The 23,857-nt window shown below is 37.3% G+C and overlaps 3 protein-coding genes across 4 annotated transcripts; all 3 read left to right on the plus strand.

The window, feature by feature from the left end:
- The first annotated feature begins 4,801 nt into the window (after positions 1-4,801).
- On the plus strand, positions 4,802-6,513 carry ccr7 (chemokine (C-C motif) receptor 7). Its single transcript, XM_056750797.1, has 2 exons — positions 4,802-4,836; positions 5,128-6,513. Exons 1-2 carry the CDS (start codon positions 4,831-4,833, stop codon positions 6,187-6,189), a joined length of 1,068 nt encoding a protein of 355 aa, XP_056606775.1. The 5' UTR covers positions 4,802-4,830; the 3' UTR covers positions 6,190-6,513.
- A 4,122-nt stretch (positions 6,514-10,635) lies between these two features.
- On the plus strand, positions 10,636-12,368 carry LOC130424715 (cytochrome c). The gene is made up of 3 exons (XM_056750603.1): positions 10,636-10,756; positions 11,559-11,733; positions 11,813-12,368. The coding sequence occupies exons 2-3, from the start codon at positions 11,565-11,567 to the stop codon at positions 11,956-11,958; spliced, it is 315 nt and encodes a 104-aa protein (XP_056606581.1). The 5' UTR covers positions 10,636-10,756; positions 11,559-11,564; the 3' UTR covers positions 11,959-12,368.
- A 3,336-nt stretch (positions 12,369-15,704) lies between these two features.
- nfe2l2b (nfe2 like bZIP transcription factor 2b) lies at positions 15,705-23,800 on the plus strand. 2 transcript variants are annotated; one of them, XM_056750837.1, is made up of 5 exons: positions 15,705-15,837; positions 16,470-16,531; positions 20,361-20,576; positions 21,203-21,358; positions 22,394-23,800. In XM_056750837.1, exons 2-5 carry the CDS (start codon positions 16,496-16,498, stop codon positions 23,495-23,497), a joined length of 1,512 nt encoding a protein of 503 aa, XP_056606815.1. In that variant the 5' UTR covers positions 15,705-15,837; positions 16,470-16,495; the 3' UTR covers positions 23,498-23,800. The 2 variants fall into 2 exon arrangements, with proteins under 2 accessions (XP_056606815.1, XP_056606814.1); XM_056750836.1 differs by having other exon boundaries at positions 15,722-16,531.
- The last annotated feature ends 57 nt before the right edge of the window (positions 23,801-23,857 follow it).

Raw genomic sequence — 23,857 nt, forward strand, 5'->3', positions numbered from 1 at the left:
CACACTTCTGAGACCACTTCTGATAACACATCTGGGATGCTTGTCTAGTGAGCACGTTCCTGGATTTCAATACAAAACCGTGTTCAGTAGGTTTCCATTGTGAGTGACTCACACACACATACACACATAGCAAGACACAGTAACCAACGATTGTCGTCATAATCCAAATCTACATCAAAGTAAGAGGAGGAGGAATTTATTGCTTTAGCTAACACGGTCTTATGAGACTTTTCTTATTAACAAACACTGTGAAAAATCACACCACTAGCTGCAGAATGCTTTCGAGAGCATGTTTTGAAATGTTTGTCACACTTTTTGAAAAATGACGTTATTTTAGTCATGGCATCGGTATGCTTAAGTTTCCCAAAATGCGTCAGCAGAAAAAATTGTGACGCTTTACAATAAATGCTATTATTTCACAGTAAATGCATTAGCGAACATTAGCTAACAGTGAACAATTGAGTTTTTTCCTTGTCAACGTAAGTTCATGTCAATACAGTTATTCATGTTAGTTCTTGGTGCATTAACTTATGTAGAGTGACAACGTTTGATTTTAATAATGTTTTAGGAAATGCTGATATTAACATGAATTAATATTAAAGGGATAGTTCACCCAAAAATGGAACTTCTGTCATCATTTTATCACCTTTGTTTTGTTCCAAATTTGTATAAATGTCTTTGTTCTGAGGAACACAGTGAAAGATATTTGGAAGAATGCTCATAACCAAACAGATTTTGCCCCTTGTTGACTCCCATAGTAGGAAAAATGACTTTATCATTTTGTTATGATCACAAAAGAAGATATTTTGAAGAATGTAGGACAGCAAACGGTTCTGGGGCACTTTTGACTACCATTGTCAGTTTTCCTATGGGACTCAATGGGTGTGAGATCTATCTGGTAATAAGCATTCTTTCAAATATATTTCTCTGTATTCATCAGAACAAAGACATTTATAAACATTTGGAACAACTCGAAGGTGATTAAATGATGACGTTTCATTTATGGGGGAAGTCTCACTTAAATAAAAACTGTAGAAGTATTGATCATTGTTAGTTTGTGTTAGCTATCCACTATCTAAATGTTAACAAATAGCACCTTATTTTTACGCTTTGTTCGACATATTTATGTATTTTTGCATGTTGTTTTAGGATGTTGTGTTTAAGATTGAGTCAATGGAAAGCCGAGAATGAATGGATGAATTCAAGATCAATTTTTTTGTTGTATTAGAAATGTGTGATTAAAATATTGAGACATCTTTAAACCATAAACACATCATACCAAGAATTGATTTCACTATAATCTTGTTATACTTCTTGCCTATTTTCATGAAGTGTGTAATATTCAGTTCTTTTGACATTTATAGTTGGTTTGACTCATCTGGAAAGCTAATAAAATAAGACTGAAACTATAGTGGAAGTGTAAGACATTTTTGACTTGTGCTTTTTGGAAACGAGTATATATTGAAGTCACTGTGGTCCAAAAGCTTGATTTTACTTCACCATTTTATTGTTTCATAATGAATTCATGCTTTAATAATTCATGTTACTTTAATAATACATGTTACATTGTTAGCTTCAGCGTTACATTAAAGAGCACTGCGGTTAGGTCGACTTGTTAACTCTGATAGAAAGCGATGTAGTTTAAAGGTGATTGAAGCGGTTTATGTTGTACGCAAGAATGATTTATCAGCTTTAAAATCACACGCTCATCTCTGATCTACATATCTTGTGTTTTTGGTAAAACACAGTTTCAGATGCACTGGGTGAAGGTGCACCGCTTCATCTGGCCTGCCATTTACGTCAACATTTTTACTTCTTTAACAGAATGTCGTAATATTAGGACTTTTTTGACTTGGTGCGAATGGCTAATTTATCTTGAACGTGTACACAGGTGTTGTTCTCATGCGAGTATAAAAGACTCTTGTCGAAACCTCAGGTGGGAGTTTCACGAGTAAAAATAAGCACGTGATATTGAGCAAAGATGTGACTAAGACACTTCTCCGCAGGGTTAAATGCATTCAGAGGGATTTTCACAATTGTATTTGAGCACAGAAACAAATCATTATGAGAGAAGGATGATGGTTAGGGAAACAAGCACATATCATCCTCACACATGAGACAAACCCTTCAGCTTCCTGTGTAGATAGAAAAACAATGTGAGTTAATGTCAGGTCATTTAACTCTTGATGTGCTTTTGAGCAAATCAAACAACGCTGTGATCTACAGAAAACAACTTTTAATAACATCATCACACATGTCATCGGCTCACATGCTGGACATCTGTAATGTGTATCAAATTTGTCACTTTGTATATTCCAGCTTTGATCATGAGTCTACAAAGACTTAAGAACAAATTTGGTGTATGTTTTGTGAATTTAGTTGCATTTTGTAACAAAAAAAATAAGTAACAGAAATCCACGAGACACAATAATTGAACTTTCTTGGGCATTATTTACTAAGAGGTAAAACTGGACAAATCATGCAAATTGTTCAAACAAGGAATTCAACTTCAATGAGTTTTTTATTAATATTGCATAGGTTTTTTATTGATTTAAATATTGAGGAAATAGTCATGTCTTATATGAGCCCAAATCCAAACCACATATATCAAAGGTATCTTGCATGAATGTTTTTTATCTGCCATATCATCTGGATGATAATTGTTGATGTTTTCCACCCCTGCACATACAGTAACACCTTAAACCGTTTCCTGTTTTTATTGAGACCGAAATAAGTTATTTTGCTCTGCTTCTATGAATTTTGACAGCATATGCGTGATGCAGAGAATAAACCACTGCTCAGTGTAGCTATGACCTTAGAACACAGTCAAAAACTGCATTCACTCGCATGCACTTTGTCAAACTTTCAACATATCTGCGTAGGTTTGTTTTTACTACGGATGCTTTGAGAAAAAGAAGCATTTGTGTCTCGTTCTTTATGTGTGTGTGCGTGCGTGTGTCTCTGTTTGATCTCTTCAATAAAGTACAAATGTTGTTCAGCTTACAGTATACAAATCTTTCCATTGTGTTCTTTTTATTTGCTAAAAAAACATTGAGGGTTTACATTACACAATTGAATTATAGGTAACCATAACGCTTTCTCTCTGTAGTTACTTAAGAAAGATAGTTTGGCTGAGACAATTCTTTCATCGTGAATTCATGTCATGTCAAAACTGTTTGAGTTTCTTTCCTTGTGCAGAACACAAAAGAAGATATTTCGAAGAATGTTGATAGTCAAACCTTGATCTTGACTTCTGGAAAGCTAATAAAATAAGACTGAAACTTTAGTGGAAGTGTAAGACATTTTTGACTTGTGCTTTTTGGAAACGAGTATATAATGAAGTCATTGTGGTCCAAATACATCAGTTGACTTCACCATTTTATTGTTTCATAATGAATTCATGCTTTAATAATTCATGTTACTGTAGTGAAAAGCATTGTTACCTTCAGCGTTACATTAAAAAGCACTGCGGTTAGGTCGACTTGTTAACTCTGATAGAAAGCGATGTAGTTTAAAGGTGATTGAAGCGGTGTATGTTGTACGCAAGAATGATTTATCAGCTTTAAAATCACACGCTCATCTCTGAAACCTTGACTTCCATTGTATGAACACAATACCATTTCTCAAAATATCTTCTTTGTGTTTCACTGAAGAAAGACACACAGATACAACCACATGAGAATATATGAGAGTGTTAATAAATGATGACAGAATTGTTGGTTATCGATATTCTATGTCTGTATTTCGGTTGTTCATTTTTGTTGATAAAGAGCAAAACCAAATCATTTTGTTGTCATTCACATTTCCCCCAAGACGGTTTATAGTAAAGAAACAAGCAAGAGGAAAAAAACAGATTCAGTTTTTCAGGTGATATCACGAACTGAGGTTTATTCAGAGCTTCAGTGCTACAGTTCCTTTACCACGCACATCACCTGAGTTGTGGCCGAAAGCGTGTCTTCCTGCCGAGGCCTCCTTCCTGGCAGAAATGTACACACCAAACCACACATGCACATGATGCAACGGTGCGTGTCACTGTGCAAACATGAACTGACTGAGGGGACTTTAAAAAACATGCTGTTCTTTATCATCTCAATCTTTCATCTGTCACACATATCATTCATTCACAAATGCAATTCACACAAATACAAACTTTTTTAAGCACAGTCTTTTCTCAATATTAAAAAATCTATTCACATCTCATCTAATAGTTTAATGGATTATCAGTTCTTATAGCGTCCTACATGTGAGTTTTACTCTGTCACACAGTACTGTTGTCACCGAATAAAAGTCTATTAAATGTCCCTTTGAAGAAATCTCAGATCAACTACTGCTGACTTAAACGCAAGTATGACATTAAAATGACGTACGGCATAAAAATGATAAACCGGTCTTAAAGTAACGGCGAACGGTTTGATTGATAAACATGGCATAGAAAAACACTGACGATGGAAAACTGTTGTAAGAAAGCATTGAATGCATGTGCAAAGGGGAGTAAAGTTGTTGTTTTTCAGCAGCACAGGCTGTGGTAAAACCCTTCCCTTTGGTCTTTGTCTTCAAAGTTAAAAGCGGTGCTTCACCTTGTTAACACACCACGTATAGACCTCGTGTGTTCACTGTCGATAGAGCAGTCCAGCAGAAACCCTCCGAGAGATATCCAACAGAAGTCATGAAGGCATTTCACGGTAAGCAAAAAGGATCTTTTTAAAAGAGAAGAGGAAGTGTTTTCATAAATGAAAAAATCTGAATGAAATCCGGGATTATATTGGCTCTCTGACACACCGTTTCTTTCTCAACAGTTTTTTGTCAGTTTTGCTGATCTGGTCGTGTCACATGCAGGTAATGATTTTGAAATAGATTGTATCTACTCATGCAATTGACGTCCGAACATCACCAAAGAGAATTCTAGATGATCCGTGATCTGCCAGTTACATTATTTTCTTCTTTAAAATGAAGACTCCAGAAGGACTACTTATTCATTTAACAAGTGGAAGATTTAAGAGAAATCGTGCAATAATACCGTGAATTTGAATGTATTTTTTCTCATCTCATTTTTTCTATTTTCATGTATGTAAAGCTTCTTTGCAACGATTTGCACGGTACAAAAAACGGGCTTGACTTTCCTTTCAGATGAGCCGGTCCAACTCGACGGCCCGCTACCAGGATGACGACATACCCTTGACACCATACGAGTATTCCACGGAGATGGACTACAGCGGGTTGGAATACATTTGCGAAAAGGACTCCAACCGCAACTTCCGTACCTGGTTCCTACCCACCATCTACACCGCCATTTGTCTCCTGGCTCTCTTTGGGAACTTTCTGGTCATCTTGACCTACCTCTACTTCAAACGGCTGAAAACCATGACCGACGTCTATTTGTTTAATCTGGCATTGGCTGACCTGCTATTCGCCATTTCTCTTCCCTTCTGGGCGGCCAGTTTCATGAGCAAATGGCATTTGGGTCTGTATCCGTGCAAGGCAATGTTTACCATCTATAAAGTCAGTTTCTTCAGCGGTATGTTCCTTCTCACCTGCATCAGCATCGACCGCTATTTCTCCATCACCAAGGCGGTGTCCGCCCATCGGTGCCGCAACACTGCGGTCTTTTACGGCCAGGTGTCTTCCCTGGTAACCTGGGTGTTGGCGGTGGCCTTTTCCATACCTGACATGGTGTTCTCTGAGGTCAACATCAACGGCACGTGCGTGGCAACCGGCAAGCGCTTCCTAGACTACCACTACAACATGCTAGTGAGTCAGATGGTCCTGGGCTTCATACTTCCAGCCGTCGTCATGGTGTTCTGTTACGTTAGCATCATCAAAACTCTCACCCAAGCCAAGAACTTTGAGAGGAATAAAGCCTTCAAAGTCATCATCGCCGTGGTCGCCGTCTTTGTGTTCAGTCAACTACCCTATAACGCAGTGATGGGGGTGACCACGGAGGAAACGACGGATTGCCAAAAAGACAACAGTCGCCTTTATGCCATGGACGTGACGAGAGCCGTGGCTTTTCTGCGCTGCTGTGTCAATCCCTTCCTGTATGCCTTCATCGGCGTGAAGTTTCGAAACGATCTCCTGAAGTTACTGAAGGACTTGGGCTGTCTTAAGAAGAGCCATCTCCTGTACACTCGCTGTGGAAGACGGCGATCCTCGGTTGCCCTGGAAACGGAAACCACGTCGTTCTCTCCCTGAATCATTCCCATGCTTGTCCATTTGCTCCATGCTGAAATGCTTTGTTAGCTTCTATCAAATAATACCGAAGTGAAAGTTTAAGGTGAAAAAACTCTGTGCTTTTTTATTTTGTACAGTGCAAACCTGTACCTGTTTTGTAACCGATAGCCTATGACTTCTAGTTTCTGACATTCTTTGAAAAGATGATTTTATAGAACAGGGTTTTCGGTATATGTACAGATGTAAATACACACGTGACTCATTAACAACAAAACTATTTTCTTTTCTTTTTTTTTACAAAACTTGTTGATCGTATTGTTAAACTGAATAAATCTTAATGCTCCACATCCTTGACTCGAATACTGAATACTGTATACTTCACGTCCATGTCATCCTACAACACAGCACGAGTCCAACATGAAACAAAAACGTTTGTTCTTTCTATTTGAAAACCTGTGTGATTTAGTTCATGTTTTGGTTCATCGCTCAGCATCATTGTGTAAAGAACTCTTTGTCTGAGAACAAACCAGCAGGTACTACTACACATGCCGTTGTGCTCAGTCCCCAATACACTTATAATCTTAATTAGTCCAGACAACATCTACTGTACCATAGGAAAGGTCACAGGATAATGATACTGACCGCTGACATGAACTCTCGTCTCAATTCACCACTGATGTACAGCCCAGTGAACAAATGAAATAAACAAAGATTCACTGATCCAACAAACAATAACAGTAGTGGGATTTAGAATATTTAGAATAATAACTGTCCTGCAATTATTATTTACATTTATATGTATTCATTAGATGCTTTTATCCAAAGCAATATTGGTCAATATGAATATTCAATGTTAAACCTTTAGATATAGCAAAAAGAAGAGAATACAAAGCTAAACGTCGCAATAGAATTGAACTGTATATAAGAGAGGAGCGTCACAAAAGCAAAGTTAAACACTAGGGCCCAGTTTCACAGACAAGGCTTAAAGCTAGTCCCAAATGAATGTGTGATCTGTCTTAACCGAATATAACTTGCCCAGAAATGTCTTAAAATATTTTAGCCCCACTGTCTTGTCTCAAGATGCACACCAGTAATGTATTCTTCTGAGGCATTCTTTAAAAAGAGACATAAATATCTTAATTCAACTAAGGCCTAGTCCTGGTTTAAACTATGCTGTGAAACCGAACCTAGAAGTTAAAGATTGTAAAGGATAGACAAGTGTGTGTAAAATATTTACTCCGATATTAATAACCGACGGCCACAAATATTTGAGGGTGGCTGTTCAGTAGCGTTTATCAGATCAGTGTGAACAAGCCATTAAAGGAATAATTCACCTACTAATGAATATTCAGTAATCAAGAATTTACTTCATGTTGAGCTAACCTTAAAGCTGAAGACAGTCGGTTCTGTGTTCATAAAATGGAAGTCAATGCGGTTCAGTTTTGTTTGATTATCAACATCCTTCAAAATATCTTCTTTGTGTTCTGAAGAAGAAAGAAAGTCGTGCGGGTTTGAGATTACAAAAAGGTGAATAATTGATGAAAGAATATTAATTTTGGTTGAACTGTGACGTTCTGCCCTTAGCCACAAGAGAGCACCCTAGCTCAAAGATATTATAACACTTTGGCTGAGTATAACAGTGTTGCATAGTACTTTATAAACTCTAAAAATATATTGATATATAGCACTAAAAGTCGTTCTTGACTCGTAATCATAGGGGAACCACTTATGTAGAACCGAAACTAAATATAAAGAACGTGTTGAGTCCCTGTTTGGTTCTTCAGCGATTCTAAATAGCACCTCAGTCCTCCAAATGAACCACTGAAGAACCAAGATATATTTCTATAGAGCACTTTTAAAATGGTTCCCCTATGATGATGAGCCAAGAATCACTTTTAGTGCTATAGAGCATCTTTTTTTTGTTGAGTGTTTTCCTTTTTTTATTTTACGCAAGTAGTGTATTAAAGGGATAGTTCACCTCAAAATTTTAATTCCATCATCATTTACTCACCCTCAGGTTGTGCCAAATCTGTTAAAAGTCTTTGTACTTCTAAACACAAAGGAAGATATTTGAAAGAATGTCAGTAACTAAATGGATCTCATTCCCCATTTACATGCCATAGTAGGGAAAATAATTACAGTGGGAGTGAATGGGGGGTGAGATCTGTTTGTTTACTGACATTTTATTTTTGGGTGAACTATCCCTTTAAAGTTAAACATGTAAAAATGTATTTATGAAATGTAGTGGAGTAAAAAAATCGTATTTAGGCTTTAGGCTTATTTAATATTATGTAGGCTAGTGCGATCATTTTTTTTCCAAAGTAAAAAAACAGATACTTGAAAAATGCACTTGAGTAAAAGTAAAAATATTTAAGTACAAAACAACAAGTATAAAATCAAAATCCAAGAATACCTCTGAAAAAGGAAATAAAATGTACATTTGTTTATTTAAACTGTTGATAAAAGTATAAAAAACACAAAATAAAATATACAATTTTATCTTTTATTTTAACCACTTGACAGATTTTTATTATGTTTTTTTATTACAAAATATTTACAAAATAATAAGTCTATATAGTCAAAGTTTGAATCTTTTACATTTATACTCTTAAGAATTATTTAGCTGGATGTATGACAAATAATTTTTAAGTGAATATTGTAAAATCTGAAAAGCATTTAACACAAACACAGTGCAGTTCTATATTTGAGCAGCAGATGTGGCTGTCTGTCCACACACACACGAGTACACACAGACACACACACACACACACAGTGAATGAAGTGTGTGAGCAGAAACACTAGAGGGAGTTACAGAGGAGAGACACAGTCACCTCTAGACCTGCACAGAGAGACTTCTGTTGACGATGAAACCTTTAAGGACATTAAATCATAAATCATATTACAAAAAGAGAGAATAAGAGAGTTAATTTTTGGGGGAACTATCCGAGTTTATGTTTTTTAAACAAATTATTTTAGCAATGTGAATTAACCAGCTAATGGCACATAATATTATTCGTCATGGCAACAATTTATCCCAAATTAGATTTATTCCAAAGTAACAGGCAGAGTCAGAAGATTTGAGCTTGACATCAGACATTGAGTTGCACAACAACACCAAGATAAATCATCTTATCATCCACAGACTGCTGAGACAAGTGTTCATTTCTGCAAGCACACAGCGCTTACAATACACTGTACCATAAAACCCTGTGTGAAGGATTAAAGCTCAACTGGTGGACCATTGTGATGTAGCTACACAAACCTCATGGGTTTGGACCCCAGGATCACACAAAATGTATACCTTAAATGCACAGTATAGTTACATACAAACATGCATAAATGTAAATTAATCTGAATAAAGAATAAATGAATATCTTTAGTCAGAAACATGCTGAGTATGGAGCAGTTTAGTCTTAGACTGGATTTCAGTAAGGATTGTTTATCATTATTCTGTGGTTTGTTAGTATTTTAATTTACATCATCAGTTTTAATTGATTATTTAATGAGAATGAATGGCAAAGTACATGTCAAATATCTATGTGAAGAATAACGGTACTTTTTAGGAGCAGCTGTGACGTACAGCGTCTGTTACGTGTGACCTGATTTTCTTTCACATCTATTAGTTACCTGTCACCTATGTTATGGAGGAGGAAACACCTGACAACCTGAAAACCGAGTTCCTCAGAAAAACACCTCTCGTGTCGGTCATCACGTGTCCTGAACAGGAATGTTGATCCACATCGTCACCTGTATGATCGTGTATGAACCTCTAGTCACGCGGTCAGGTCATGTCATTCTACTATATAGGCCACTGTACATCTGTGATGTGCTTTACACATACATGTACATTTACTATAGCAGTCCCCGTTTTCATCTTTTTATTTTTAATGAGCAAAATATAACAAAGATTTAACACATTCTCTTAAGTGTGATTGTTAAGTGGGTATAATCTTATCTCACCCTGGCATATGACATATTGTCTTTACGAATATATATGTTTATACATTAAATAAATGCAACACTCGTGAGTAATTTATACACCTGGGGCTCGTGCACGTATTGATACATCAAGACGCCCATGTTTCATTATATAGTACATCATCTCTGTGTATATAATAATTAAAGGAATCGCTCATTAATCTATTAAAAGTGTTATTCTGACAAATACGCCAAGGTCAAACTCTCTCTCTGCATTATCACTAAACCAATATTTACATACATGCATACATATATGCTATCAGGGATATTAAGGAAAGTGTTGATTGCTTCGAAGGAGATAATCGATAGATAACATAGAGTGAAGTGTTAAAAATACAATAACACGATGCACTCGATACTAACTATATACGTTATATACTGTCCACCTCAACTCCATAAAAGGATCTTCACTTCTTCGTAGAAACGCAGTGGGTTCGTCGGATGAGTCACGTGGTGGTGCGGCGCGTGAGTGTGACGTCGTTCCCGGCGCCCCTCTCGCCTCTAAAGTGAAGTGACCTTCGTCTCGCGCCCTGATAGCGTTTAGATCCGCCGAACGGCAACAACTGAACACTCGGAACCGAGACAAGCGGCTTTTTACACGACCTAACAGGTACTTAACGCGTGTCAATGTCTCTAGTCGGGTTTGGGAGTTTAATCACGTTCGGTGAGAGTTTCATCGCTATAAGGATTTTTACGCGTTCTGATGAAGAATCGTGTGACATTGCGTAAATCGCCGGTGTTCGAAAAAGATTGTGATTTAACTCATGTTTTCTTAAACAATGGTAAACATTTTAAAATGCGACAGTATTTCACGTAACGTTCATTTTTATAGAAATGTTCTGTAACTCGTTTATTAGCAGAATAGGCGTTTATGGAAGGTTAGCCAGGTGGCTAACAGCTAGCTTCGCGCGAGGCTACAACGTGGATCCGAAAGCCGGTTGATGTCTTCACGTATCGCGTTTTTAATCGTTCCATAGAATTTCTATTAGTGGGTTTAATGCAAATGTTGTCGCACAAACTAACCTACGACTACTTTTCGTTTCGATCTCTCGGGTTGGGCTGTCTAGCGTCACTATGTTATTCACGTTTCGTAATAAATGTAGATTTGATGTTATTTAGGTAAAAGGCACTTTAAACCGGGATGTTTACAGATGAGAACTGACAGGGATGTCCAGAGCAGTCATGTCTACCTGAACACTGAAACTATGCTTCAGTTTCACTGCTTCATGGATGATGCACAGATTTAATAATGGTTTCAGTTGTTTCGTTTATGTTTCAGCTATAATGGTTTTGAATAAAGTTGATAAAATGAGCAAATATTGTTTCCTAGGGTGATGTTTGATTCCCCTTGAATGACCTTCCGTTCATGATGGCATAACAGTTCATTCTTCAATTGTCTTTCCTGCTTCCAGGAAAACATGGGTGACGTGGGAAAAGGAAAGAAGGTTTTCGTCCAGAAGTGCGCCCAGTGCCACACAGTTGAGAACGGAGGCAAGCACAAAGTGGGGCCAAACCTTTGGGGTCTTTTTGGCCGTAAGACTGGTCAGGCAGATGGCTACTCCTACACGGATGCCAACAAGAGCAAAGGTACTGATACAGAAAGTGTCTCTTTTAAGAATGTTTTATGGCGAGATGGATTTGTCATGTTGATGCGTCTCATTTACAGGCATCATTTGGGGTGAGGATACCCTGATGGAATATTTGGAAAACCCCAAGAAGTACATTCCCGGCACAAAGATGATCTTCGCTGGCATCAAGAAGAAGGGCGAGAGAGCCGACCTTATTGCATATTTGAAATCATCCACATCGTAATGTTAATAGCAGAGGAGGGAATATTAACTTAAATGTTTGTAGTTTGGATTTGCAATATCTATGACTGTATTCAAAACGGTGTGATTGATCAGATAGGCAACGTTTTCATTTTATGGGTTGTAGGTATAACATGAGTTAAGCTTCTAACACGAGTCCATTTCAGCAGTGACTATTTTAATTTTTTTGTCTGTCCAGGTGTCACATTGAGAGTCATGTTACTGCAGTTCCTTAGGGTTTCCACTGAAGGAATGAATATAATGTCCCCTGGTTTCACAGGAGCTGTTGCACATTAAATTATTGAACTGTACCTGTAGTATTTGAATTGCAATGAGCGACCGTGACGGCAGCATGATGCAGCTGTTGTATGTACCAGGTGGATTTAACCTGTCAAATAAAATTTAAAGAACTCCCCTGTTATGTGTCATCTTTATTTTTCTTCATTATTCTGTATGAAGTTTAAACAATAATAGTTCTTCAATATTATTTGAGTATTGTGAATTTAAAGTGAGGGTGTTGTTGAAGTGTGACTTGGTATGTTCATCATCTGGAGCTATTTTAGGGCAGGTCCTGACAAAGCCCTGGAAAAATTCAGCCATTTTCAAAATAATATCAAGGCAAATACTGAAACTTGTTCTGAGCAACGGTCCTGGTTCAAAATTATGTTTTAAGTATAAAAGCTTTCAAATTAAAAACTGAGGCATGTATTGTCGCAATAACAAATGATCATTTTGCAATGACATTATTGAAATGTAATATCACTAAAACGCATAAGAGCATAATTTAGAAGATTGAACATGTTATCTAATCTCAATGTATTCCGTTTAATGGTTTAACAATTTTGGCAGCATTATGGATGTAAATCTTAAATATGTTGGAAATAATGTTCAATCAATATTACGCTTGTCAACATTATCCCTGGAAAAAAGCAAACTTCATTTCCTCTTGTTGCTACAGTGAGTGTTAAAGCCACCAAATCAGTTTCAAGGGAATTAACGTAAACCCCATCATGTAAAAGCAGGTCATTTGAGGTTTCACATCTGCTAGACGTCCAGCCAAATGAGGTTGTTTTAAGAGAAGCGCATGTCAATAAAATAGTGAAGATTGCATTGAAATGATTTGTGCAACAACTCTAGGTCACCTGGGCACAGCTGTCCAAGATAATGTGTGAGGAATGTTGAGTCCTTATCAGCACTCAGCTTTGATTGAAATTGTACTTTATAAGGAGAACAAAGTCCAAACAGAAATCTGAGTTTCTTTTTGACTCCATACAGATACCACAAAAGCAAAGCTGCTTCGTTTTCAATGTCATTTCAAAGAGAAATGTCGCCACCTGAAGGACACTGAGCAGAAGTTTTATAAGAAAACAGGTTGCACAACTTGCATTTTTGTGGTAATACATAAGATAGCAAGTGTGACGTCCTAAATCCTTTGTATGGTCTAGAATTCATTTAAAAGGTAAAACTTCCTGTTCAGATTTTGCATGAATTTATTTTGTTTTAACCTATACATTTGCCATCCCCTAGGATCGAACCGACAACCTTGCATTGTTAACACAATGCTCTTACCACTGAGCTATAGGACAGCCAGTATTGACCAGATCACATCCCACCAACTGAAGCCATCGCATTGATAACCATTAAAACCAGTAGAGGGTTTTTTCATCAGGGGATGATTATGAAATGCATTGTTTAATTTAGTTGTCTATCAGATTTTGGTGATATAAAATACCGGACATGATGATTTAAGACTGACGTCAACATCCTCAAGGTGAAAGCGTCTGACGCAAGAACTGATAAAACACATGAATAAGTCATGAGCTGGGAGGACTTAAAAGTATTAAAAGTGAGAACAACTGCACAGGATTTCAATAGAGGTCAGCAGTGAGCTATTTAACTTTTGCATTCAATGTGAAAACTATCAAATAAATGACAACACGTCTCGTAGTTGGGAATTATGTAGTGATCCAAAATGTTCAGAACATCAAAAACATTCACCTACAAAGACGATCTTCAAACTGGAATGTTCAAGATTAATCTCTGTGAGAGCAGTTAATGTTTTTAATAAAGTATGCGAGAGAGCATATGTTTGAACTGATCTATACAAACACAAGTATACTACTTCAAATAAACGAGGAGTATGTAGTTTCGTGGCAGATTATTAAAAGTAAACTGTATAGTTTCTTGTATCTTAAACATGATTGTTCAGAAGAAAAGAAACATTTAGATGTGAAAACAACTTGTATAGAAACAAACGAATAATTAAAGCATAAATAAATAAACATTACACATTGTGAAAGCATATTTTTATGATATTGCTTTTATAGGTTTTTGAGTAGATATTATATTTCAAATCTACTGACTAAAGCAGTAAAACACAGAGTTTATTTTATCTTAAAATGCGTTTGGGGACATTCTCTTTGAATAAATAAATAAATATTTGTGCATAGCCTCAAGACTCGACATCGTCGACAGGGTGGTGGCCATATTCAATAGTATAATTTCATTCTATGTATTAAGTTCACCCATCACAGTTTGGTATACAAAAAGTACAATATTGATGAATGTTCATATATACTGTACACTTTAAAGCGGTCAGATATCACACAAACAAGTGTTTATTCTCACAGTGATCAGCAGGTCTGATGGGTGGAGCTTCTAAAGCAAAGTTCTGTAATGCACTGACCACACACTCACACAGCCAGAGTGGACCACAGAACTTTCCCTGAGCAGCCGTGCGTGTGTATGCATACTTTGTAGGGTTTCAACATTCTATAATTCTATGTACTGAGTTAAGAAGTTCCTGCCATTTGTCGGGCCTCGGTCTGTTGTGCTCCAAGCTGCTTTGCTAGAGCTGGTAGCCCAGGCTGGACCAATCAGCTCACGGGGTTCCTGGGAAGTCAAACACATGTTGGCATTCATGTCCACTATCTGGATAAGATGACTCACACTATGCATTAACTGCAAACTATTCCAACAATATTTAAAAGAATCCTTCAAATAATTTGACACAGTCTGAGAAGACGGTCTTATTTAATACAACATGAAAGGAATACATATGTTTCAACATGCAACACGTTTCTAGCTGAATCTAAACATGCAAGTGAAACTTTTAAAATATAATAATAATCTCCCAAAAGAGAGGCGTGTTTGTTTTACTGGATTATCTGAATTTGCAATGAAAATAGTGTCCAGATTTGTGCTCGAGCTCCCTTCGTGAGTCTCACTCTTCTCAAAATGATATCAATGAAATGTCAAATGAAAGTATTTGAACCCCGGCATCATTACTTGAAGTAATGATATTAGTGTGCAACGGATGCACTTTCATGTTTCAACTCTAAAAACATAGAATTCCCACAAGAAAAAAATAGCATAGTATACTTGAGTAAACTGTAGTATGCATTACTATAGTAGCAAAGGCATAACAGTTATTTAATGTAAACTGCAGTACTCTTTTGTATTTAATATAGTGCATTTGGTAAACTTAAGTGAATAGTTTTTTAAAACACTAGAGAATGATTTTTCAACAGTGTATTAGCTAGTAAACACTTAAGTATACTAAATTACTTTTCTATGTAGGTAGTCACAAATGTAAGTTGCATGGAGAATCGGGGGTCTTACCTTAGGGTCGACCGGTGGCTGTCCTGTCTTGTCTGTCTGTGAGAACAGTTGGACCCTCTTTCAGCCGCTTAAGGAATGTCGACGTGGAGCTGCCAAACGTGAACGTGTAGGGTACACATGAACGCGCCCGCTGGAGAGACATCTCAGTTCTCGTCTCTGAGCTCGAACCCTTGGCATAGGTGGAGTGGGCATGGCGCTTTTCACACTGACCTGTCACATTTCACACAGCTGGAGGGGGAGAAGTTCAACAAAGATATGCAATGTGTGTTTCGAGCAAAGCTGGATTTTTGTTGCATTTCATCATTTATTTCGTTTCCTTTTAGTGTGTTCGCTATTTGGAGCAATTCACCTTAACACATATTTTAATCGAATTTATTTACTTAGGTTTCTTAACGCACATAAAAAATATCACGGTTTGGGTTGTGAGAAATCTACTAAGGTGCTTTTACGTTTCATGGAAGAAAGCCTGCGATTTTCTTTTCTACGTTGAATTGTTTTATTGAAACTTGATGTGTTTGTTGCGCCTCGCAGGCCGATCTGCGTTTGACTTCAAAAAATATCGCGAGAGCAGTGCTCACGCATAGCTTTCGAATCGGTCTCGCGATGTTTACAATATCATGCGCCGATCTGTTTGCATTTATGTGGGAAGACGTCTGTAAAGGCGTGTTTAAAGTTACGAGGCGGGTCTCCTTCTACATTGATCAATTGCTTTGAGTTATAACGTTTGATTGGCTAATGCCAAAGGGGTGGTGCAGTTCTCGTATTTGTTATCTGTTTTCTGATTGGCTGAGGGTTGTAAGTAGGAGGTCTCGTGTGTGTTTGGGGTGTTACTCTCAGGTTACACTTGTGTGTCGTTAGTTGTCATTCAGTAATAAGATCTTCAATCGCGTGTAGGACCATTATAACATCATCTGTACAACATGGAAGAACCTGTAACCAAGTTTCAGTACGAGCCGGTAAGTTTAAAAATATTTAAGAGAAGTTTTTTACTATGGGTTTACATAAAGAAATCTGATTTATTTACCAACCCTTATTCCATAAATGTAGTAAAATTCCATATAGGATGAGAGTAAAGTTTCTCTATACAAATTACATTGTTAAATATTCAGAGTAAAGATTGGTGTATTTGATTTAATTGATGGAAAATGATTTATACCCTTATCTGATTTTTAAAAAGCCCACTTGGCTAAACCTTTTTAAAGAATGAATGCAAGATTATAGATATAGTAAGATTTTTTATGTATGCAAGATTATGCCACTTTCTGCATCTCATGACACTTGTGTGCGCTTTTATGTGATGGAAAAGATCACAATGTGGTTGATGCAAGTTTGTGGTTCCCTCTAAAGTCAGCATCTCACGTTAAAACATCAGAAGAAACTAAAGTATATTTGTCTGTCTGGCTTTTCAGGAAACAAAACGTTCAGATAAACTTCAAATTTCAATCTTATCTTTTTAAGACGTAATCGACTCACAACTTACTTTTAACCAAATTCATAGCCACCTAATGTGCCAACTTCAATATGTAACACGTCAGTATCATAACACCACATTACGTTACAATAATACAAGTATTTCATTTCAGTGTAGGGAGGCACAACAAAACAGAATTTAAATTTGCTATGTTAATTGTAAATTTGATAACTAGACTATCAGTACTTGCTGGGATATTTGCTCCTGTATTTATAATGTCCCTAAAAATATTTAGACAGCTAAACCACACTTTACATGTATGAATCCCATTGCATTAAATATCAAACAATGTTACATTTGTTTTAAATGTAGATTTTTGGCATAATCTAGGTTTCATCTGACTTTTTAATGAAAAGGAACTGCTCTTTTGCACTTTTTGTTTTGTCAAATCTCTAAAGTTTAAATTAAAACAAATTCAATTAAAAATAAATTAATTTGTATTGACAGCTTGTTATTTTGCAATGACATATTTTGTGACACTGTATATAAACATATGCCATAGTTTAATGAAATAATTGCACATAAATTAAAATCTGTGAGGGTCTGTAACCTTGGGAAATGTTGTCCGGGGCTAATGAATTCATTTGAGCAGTCTGGTTAAATAAACATTTTGCCTGGTTGAATTTGAGCCAGACACACCCACGTTTTCATTTTTAGGGAGAGTTCACATCAGTTGTCCTTTATACACACAACACTCTATCACTCTGTCTACACTTTCACACAGTTGCATCACATGCTCCGCCCAGCTGTAGGTGTGTGCCTTCACCTTTAACTCAACTCACCTTTATACCTTTTTTGTCCCAGTCTTTCTTGTTCTGCCTTTTTCCTCTATTATCTGACGAATTGTTTTCAGTGGGTTGTTGAGCGAGATAAATAAGATAAATAGCTCTTAATGCATTCACAATATCTCATGTAATCTGTAGCATTTATTTACTTGCGTGACTGGAACGAGACGGGCAATAGGTTCAAATGCATTGTGGATGACTGCATTACAAGTTCTTTCTGTTGTGCCTATAGCAGGTTTCGTATGTTTCACTGTGCATGTAACACACAATGATTCAAATAGAGCATATATGTAACATTCACTGATTCATAGAAAACAAATGTAACATTCACTGATTCATAGAAAACAAATGTAACATTCACTGATTCATAGAAAACAAATGTAACATTCACTGATTCATAGAAAACAAATGTAACATTCACTGATTCATAGAAAACAAATGTAACATTCACTGATTCATAGAAAACGCATGTAACATTCACTGATTCATAGTAAACAAATGTAACATTCACTGATTCATAGAAAACAAATGTAACATTCACTGATTCATAGAAAACAAATGTAACATTCACTGATTCATAGAAAACACATGTAACATTCACTGATTCATAGAAAACACATGTAACATTCACTGATTCATAGAAAATCACATGTAACATTCACTGATTCATAGAAAACAAATGTAACATTCACTGATTCATAGAAAACAAATGTAACATTCACTGATTCATAGAAAACAAATGTAACATTCACTGATTCATAGAAAACACATGTAACATTCACTGATTCATAGAAAACAAATGTAACATTCACTGATTCATAGAAAACACATGTAACATTCACTGATTCATAGAAAACAAATGTAACATTCACTGATTCATAGAAAACACATGTAACATTCACTGATTCATAGTAAACAAATGTAACATTCACTGATTCATAGAAAACAAATGTAACATTCACTGATTCATAGAAAACAAATGTAACATTCACTGATTCATAGAAAACAAATGTAACATTCACTGATTCATAGAAAACAAATGTAACATTCACTGATTCATAGAAAACACATGTAACATTCACTGATTCATAGAAAACACATGTAACATTCACTGATTCATAGAAAACAAATGTAACATTCACTGATTCATAGAAAACACATGTAACATTCACTGATTCATAGAAAACACATGTAACATTCACTGATTCATAGAAAACAAATGTAACATTCACTGATTCATAGAAAACACATGTAACATTCACTGATTCATAGAAAACAAATGTAACATTCACTGATTCATAGAAAACACATGTAACATTCACTGATTCATAGTAAACAAATGTAACATTCACTTATTCATAGAAAACACATGTAACATTCACTGAATGGTTATGTCACTGTCTTTGATGTACCATATATAAACAGATACCTGATCATCTGAAATGCTTGAAAATGTTTTTAACTGTTTCAGCCCTTGTAAGAAGCATGTTGGTAATATTCTGTACTTCATCACTGAGAGTGGACATGTTTACAATTGAAAGGACAGTAAAGGTTACAAATTAAGCTCTTAAACTACAGTAAATACTCATTTGACACCTGTGGTTCCGGACCATGTGACTCTTTGAGTTGACTGCTAAACTCAGTTAAAGTCGAACAGAATTAAATGAGCTGATGTTAAAGCAACACTTTGTTGTTTTTCGAACTTAAAAAAATGTTCTTAAATAAAATTTATTTAAGTGGTAGACCAACTCCTAACTGGAGGAATTCTACTCCCGCTGCAACCTGAGCAGCCTCATAGCGGCTACAAGCACACTCTGTAAGTTCTGTGTTCCGGTCGGTACACACAGCCCCGTCCATCCCCTGCCTGCGGAAGAGTGCGATATGGTTTCCAAATGACGTTTCTGCATTGGCCAGTTGCATCAGCTTAATAAATTTACGTGTGTTGCATTGCCCACAAGAAAGCTTATACAGCGACATTATTTACAACACTGGTAACAGACAATTGCGCTTATCAACCACATGGGTGCGCCATGAGCAAAAGTTCTATGGTGTTGCTTTATATGAAGTGAATGTTTATTTTCCCCCTTCCATATATGTTGATGTCATCAATGTTTACTTACCTAGAATGCAAAGCAGATAAAAGGTTTTATTGGGCTGCTGTCATATATCAATGTGAATGAGCTCCCTCAGTGGCAGACCAACCTCTGAACACACACGATTTAACACCATAAACTCTCCACATTCCATTTTATCATATCAAAAGAAGTGATTACAATAGATTGTTTTTGATACTTTCCAGCGATCTGTTCTCTTCTCATGCGCTCACTTTAAATGTGGCTTCAGTAAGAAGGCACCTGCCAAGCAAATGAATGTAAATGCAAATGTTTCGCATGTCGAACAACATGAGTGATGAGACCGCATGGAAGGTTCATGCAAACATATCCTCGTATAGTAATAAGAGCGTGTGTCTGCAAAGATCATTAACATGTGAAATGATCTGTTTACACTTCATTATGTCTCTCTGTTTAGGATCTGGTTGATATTTTATGGAGGCAGGATGTGGATTTGGGGGTGGAGAGAGAGGTCTTTGACGGATGTCTACGGCAGAGGACGGAGGAGGCCAGGAGAGCGAGGGAGAGAGAGCAGAAGAGAGAGAGAGACCTAGAGAGGATTATGCAAAGGTTACAGAGACTAGACCAGGAGACGGGAGAATTTCTGCCGAGCCTTTCTTCAGTCCACTCCCAGGTATCCATTTCATAGAAATACATTCAAACTTTTAGACACACACAGACAAAACTTTTACTTGAGATCAAAGCGTCTAAGACCCAACTGGTAATATTACCACAAATGTTATATACCATGACTGGAACCTAATGGAAGCAAATTAAAAGCTTTGGCATTCATAGTCTGTCTGGCATCAACTTGCATTGTTGCTAGGCTACCATAAACATCCTATAGTTACACGGGCCAGGAGACATGCCAAAACTAGATCACTCTCATTATCATTAACAATGCTGGAAGCGCCCGTCTGGGGTGCATTACTCTGCACATCGAACATAGCGAAGGATTAATGGCAAAATTTCTACTGACCAACCCTAAACCTCCTTTATTACATGGCTCATTGGAATGCTTGATTCTGATTGGCCAGTTGCAACATTTGCAGGTTCTTTATTCTCAGATAACAACCTCTCAAAACTTATAACACACGGTATATTTACAAATGATTAAATCAAATTCTGTGACATTTGAATGTAGTTACTTACATTAAAATTGAAGGTAAATGGCTGCCTGCCACTTAATGAACACAGATCAACTCTACAATAACAAACACACACAGGCTTTAATGACAGGTTATTTTCATTGCATTTAAGGTCATGCCATTCTCTGTAAATTCGCCCTCTACGGTGTCCACTCAGCAGTCACCCATTACCCAGAATCCCCTGCTGACCGCTCTGCTGTTTTCTAAGTCTCAGAAAGCAGATTCTGAAGAGGCGATTAGTGAACTTCCGTCAGTGCCAGATTTACAGGTACAGGGAAACACACTCACACACACATCCCTTAACTCAACCCAAAAATCCAACCATGACAGAAATCTTTCTGCATTTACATTTTCAAAGAAATATCATTTAGTATGTTTAATAATACATTTGAATTGTGGGGACCGGCCATCGTTCTCCACAAAGTATGTGTGTGAGACTTTAACTATCATTGTGGGGAGATTTGGACCCGACAATGTATAAAAACAAGTACACTCACACAGGTACGTCTGAACCGGCTCACGAGTGCCATTTCAAAACAAATTCTCTACTCAAAATGAGATTTTTTTTATTTTGGTAGAAGTTTAATTGAAACTTTATTGTCATGAGTTTTGATATGTATTAGATCCATTAACATTCATGTTTAGGACAAATGTTCATGGCCATTGTGAATAATACTGATCTAAACTCTGTGTTTCAACAGATATGATTTCAGTATATCCTTTAACACTACTCTCGACCTATCAGCGCATGGATACATTTATGTAAACATTAATACCATAAAAGCCATTAGTACCTGATATAACTATTAATAAGTAATGATGATATTACTGTGAGGTGTGGTCTTATCTGAGACACACAGGGTTAAAAGTTCTACAATAAGCAGATTTTTCATGGAAAAGCATGCAGATAATCTTTGCTATCTGACAGATTTCATCCAAAACTGATGTTCTGAGATGTCACACCTGTAAATGAACCTTTTGTAACCAGACTTTGAGGTGTTCTTGGTCTGTCAGTGACTTCATTACACACTTATGCTGAAGACAAATGTGTTTGTGACAAAGTCACATTAGTTGTTGAGGAAGAAAAAGAGACATTATGTCGCTGAGACTGAAACTTTTCACACTGTGAGTGCGCTATGCTTTATTTGATCAGTCATATTACTCATTATAATACTCATTTATTGAGCATCATGTTTTTTTATAATGTTAAAAGATAGAACTCTTGAGTTATTAAGGAAAATATATTTTTTATAGTCGTACTGAACCTGTGACGATTGATGATTTTGTGTTTTGTGTCTATCAGTATTATTTGGATCTGCTGGAGTCTGAGAGCCCAAGCTCGCCTTTAGAGGACATCATCGACATGTGCGGAAACATCCCGCCACATGAGGAAAACTCAGCGGAAGAACTGTGTGATCTCAGTGATCTAGCAAAGACCATTTCTGAGTCTTTAGATGTCGCTCAGCTGTTATCCACGCCCTGCACTTCACTTCTGGAGACGTGCGTACCAGCGCTGTCAGATTCAACCGATTCACCATTAAACACAGTTTTAAGCTCCAGTCCGCCTGAGAATCTCAATCAGATGAGTTTAACTCAATGCCAGTCCATCTTCAGTGAGTTCTGTCCTGATCTGAGCATCAGTAACAGCACACAGATTCACCCCGAAGAGTCGAGCGGTCCAGCCGGATGGGAAACCTCACGTCCCTGTGTCCCTGACAGCCCAGTCCTGATGGGTTTCGATGACTCTGCTTCTTCTGGGTTTGTAGATCTGGACCCATCTCTGTACGCTTCTGACCAATCAGAAGAGGAGCTAGCGTGCATCCAATCAAATTACACCGACCTGCTCCCCGTATCCCTGGATGAACACGTTACGTGTGCGCAAGACAAACCCCAAACACAACCCAACCTCAAAACGAGGAGAGGACGACGGGTGTGTCGTGACGAGCAGCGGGCCCGAGCGTTAGGTTTGCCGCTCAGCGTGCGCGACATCATCACCCTGCCCGTGGAGCCGTTCAACGAGGCCGTCAACTCCGGCAAACTCAGCAACGCTCAACTGACCCTCATCAGAGACATTCGACGGCGCGGCAAAAACAAGATGGCCGCCCAGAGCTGCCGCAAGCGGAAGATTGACAGTCTCGTGGACCTCGAAGACGAGGTGGAGACTCTAAAGAGGCAGAAGGATGAGGGTGAGGAGCAGCGAGAGAGGAACACCACAGATCTTAGGGATACTAAAGAAAATCTCATGAAACTTTACAACGAGGTGTTCAGCCAGCTCCGAAATGAGAATGGACACCCCTACGACCCCAAACGCTACAAACTTCAGCTCAGCACTGATGGAACGGTTTACCTGCTGCCACGTTCCATCAAGAACAATACATTGAAAGAGAACTCACCTGTTGCTGTGTAACATGCTGTATTCATGACATCACAACGTCACATGACTCTGGCCAACATATTTCATCAACGGGCCTCTTCATCCAGATGTCCATTGGGTGGGCTTTACCATACAGGACATTACAAGTCCGGGACAAAATTCTAGTTATCCTCCATGACAGCACTGAGAATATTTATGTAAAGTGCTCTTCTTTCCACGCATTTTTTGTGTCACAAATACACAACTTTTATATATAGAAATGCCAAAATTAAACCATTTTGTTTATGTTGCACTATATTGATACTGTACATATTAAATATAGCCGATGCAATTGAACCCCAGTGTTAAATTTGACATTAGAATGGTTTCATTTGTGTTCGGTTCGCAGAGAGA

This window comes from Triplophysa dalaica, chromosome 6 (genome assembly GCF_015846415.1).
Source record: "Triplophysa dalaica isolate WHDGS20190420 chromosome 6, ASM1584641v1, whole genome shotgun sequence".
NCBI classification, from domain to species: domain Eukaryota; kingdom Metazoa; phylum Chordata; class Actinopteri; order Cypriniformes; family Nemacheilidae; genus Triplophysa; species Triplophysa dalaica.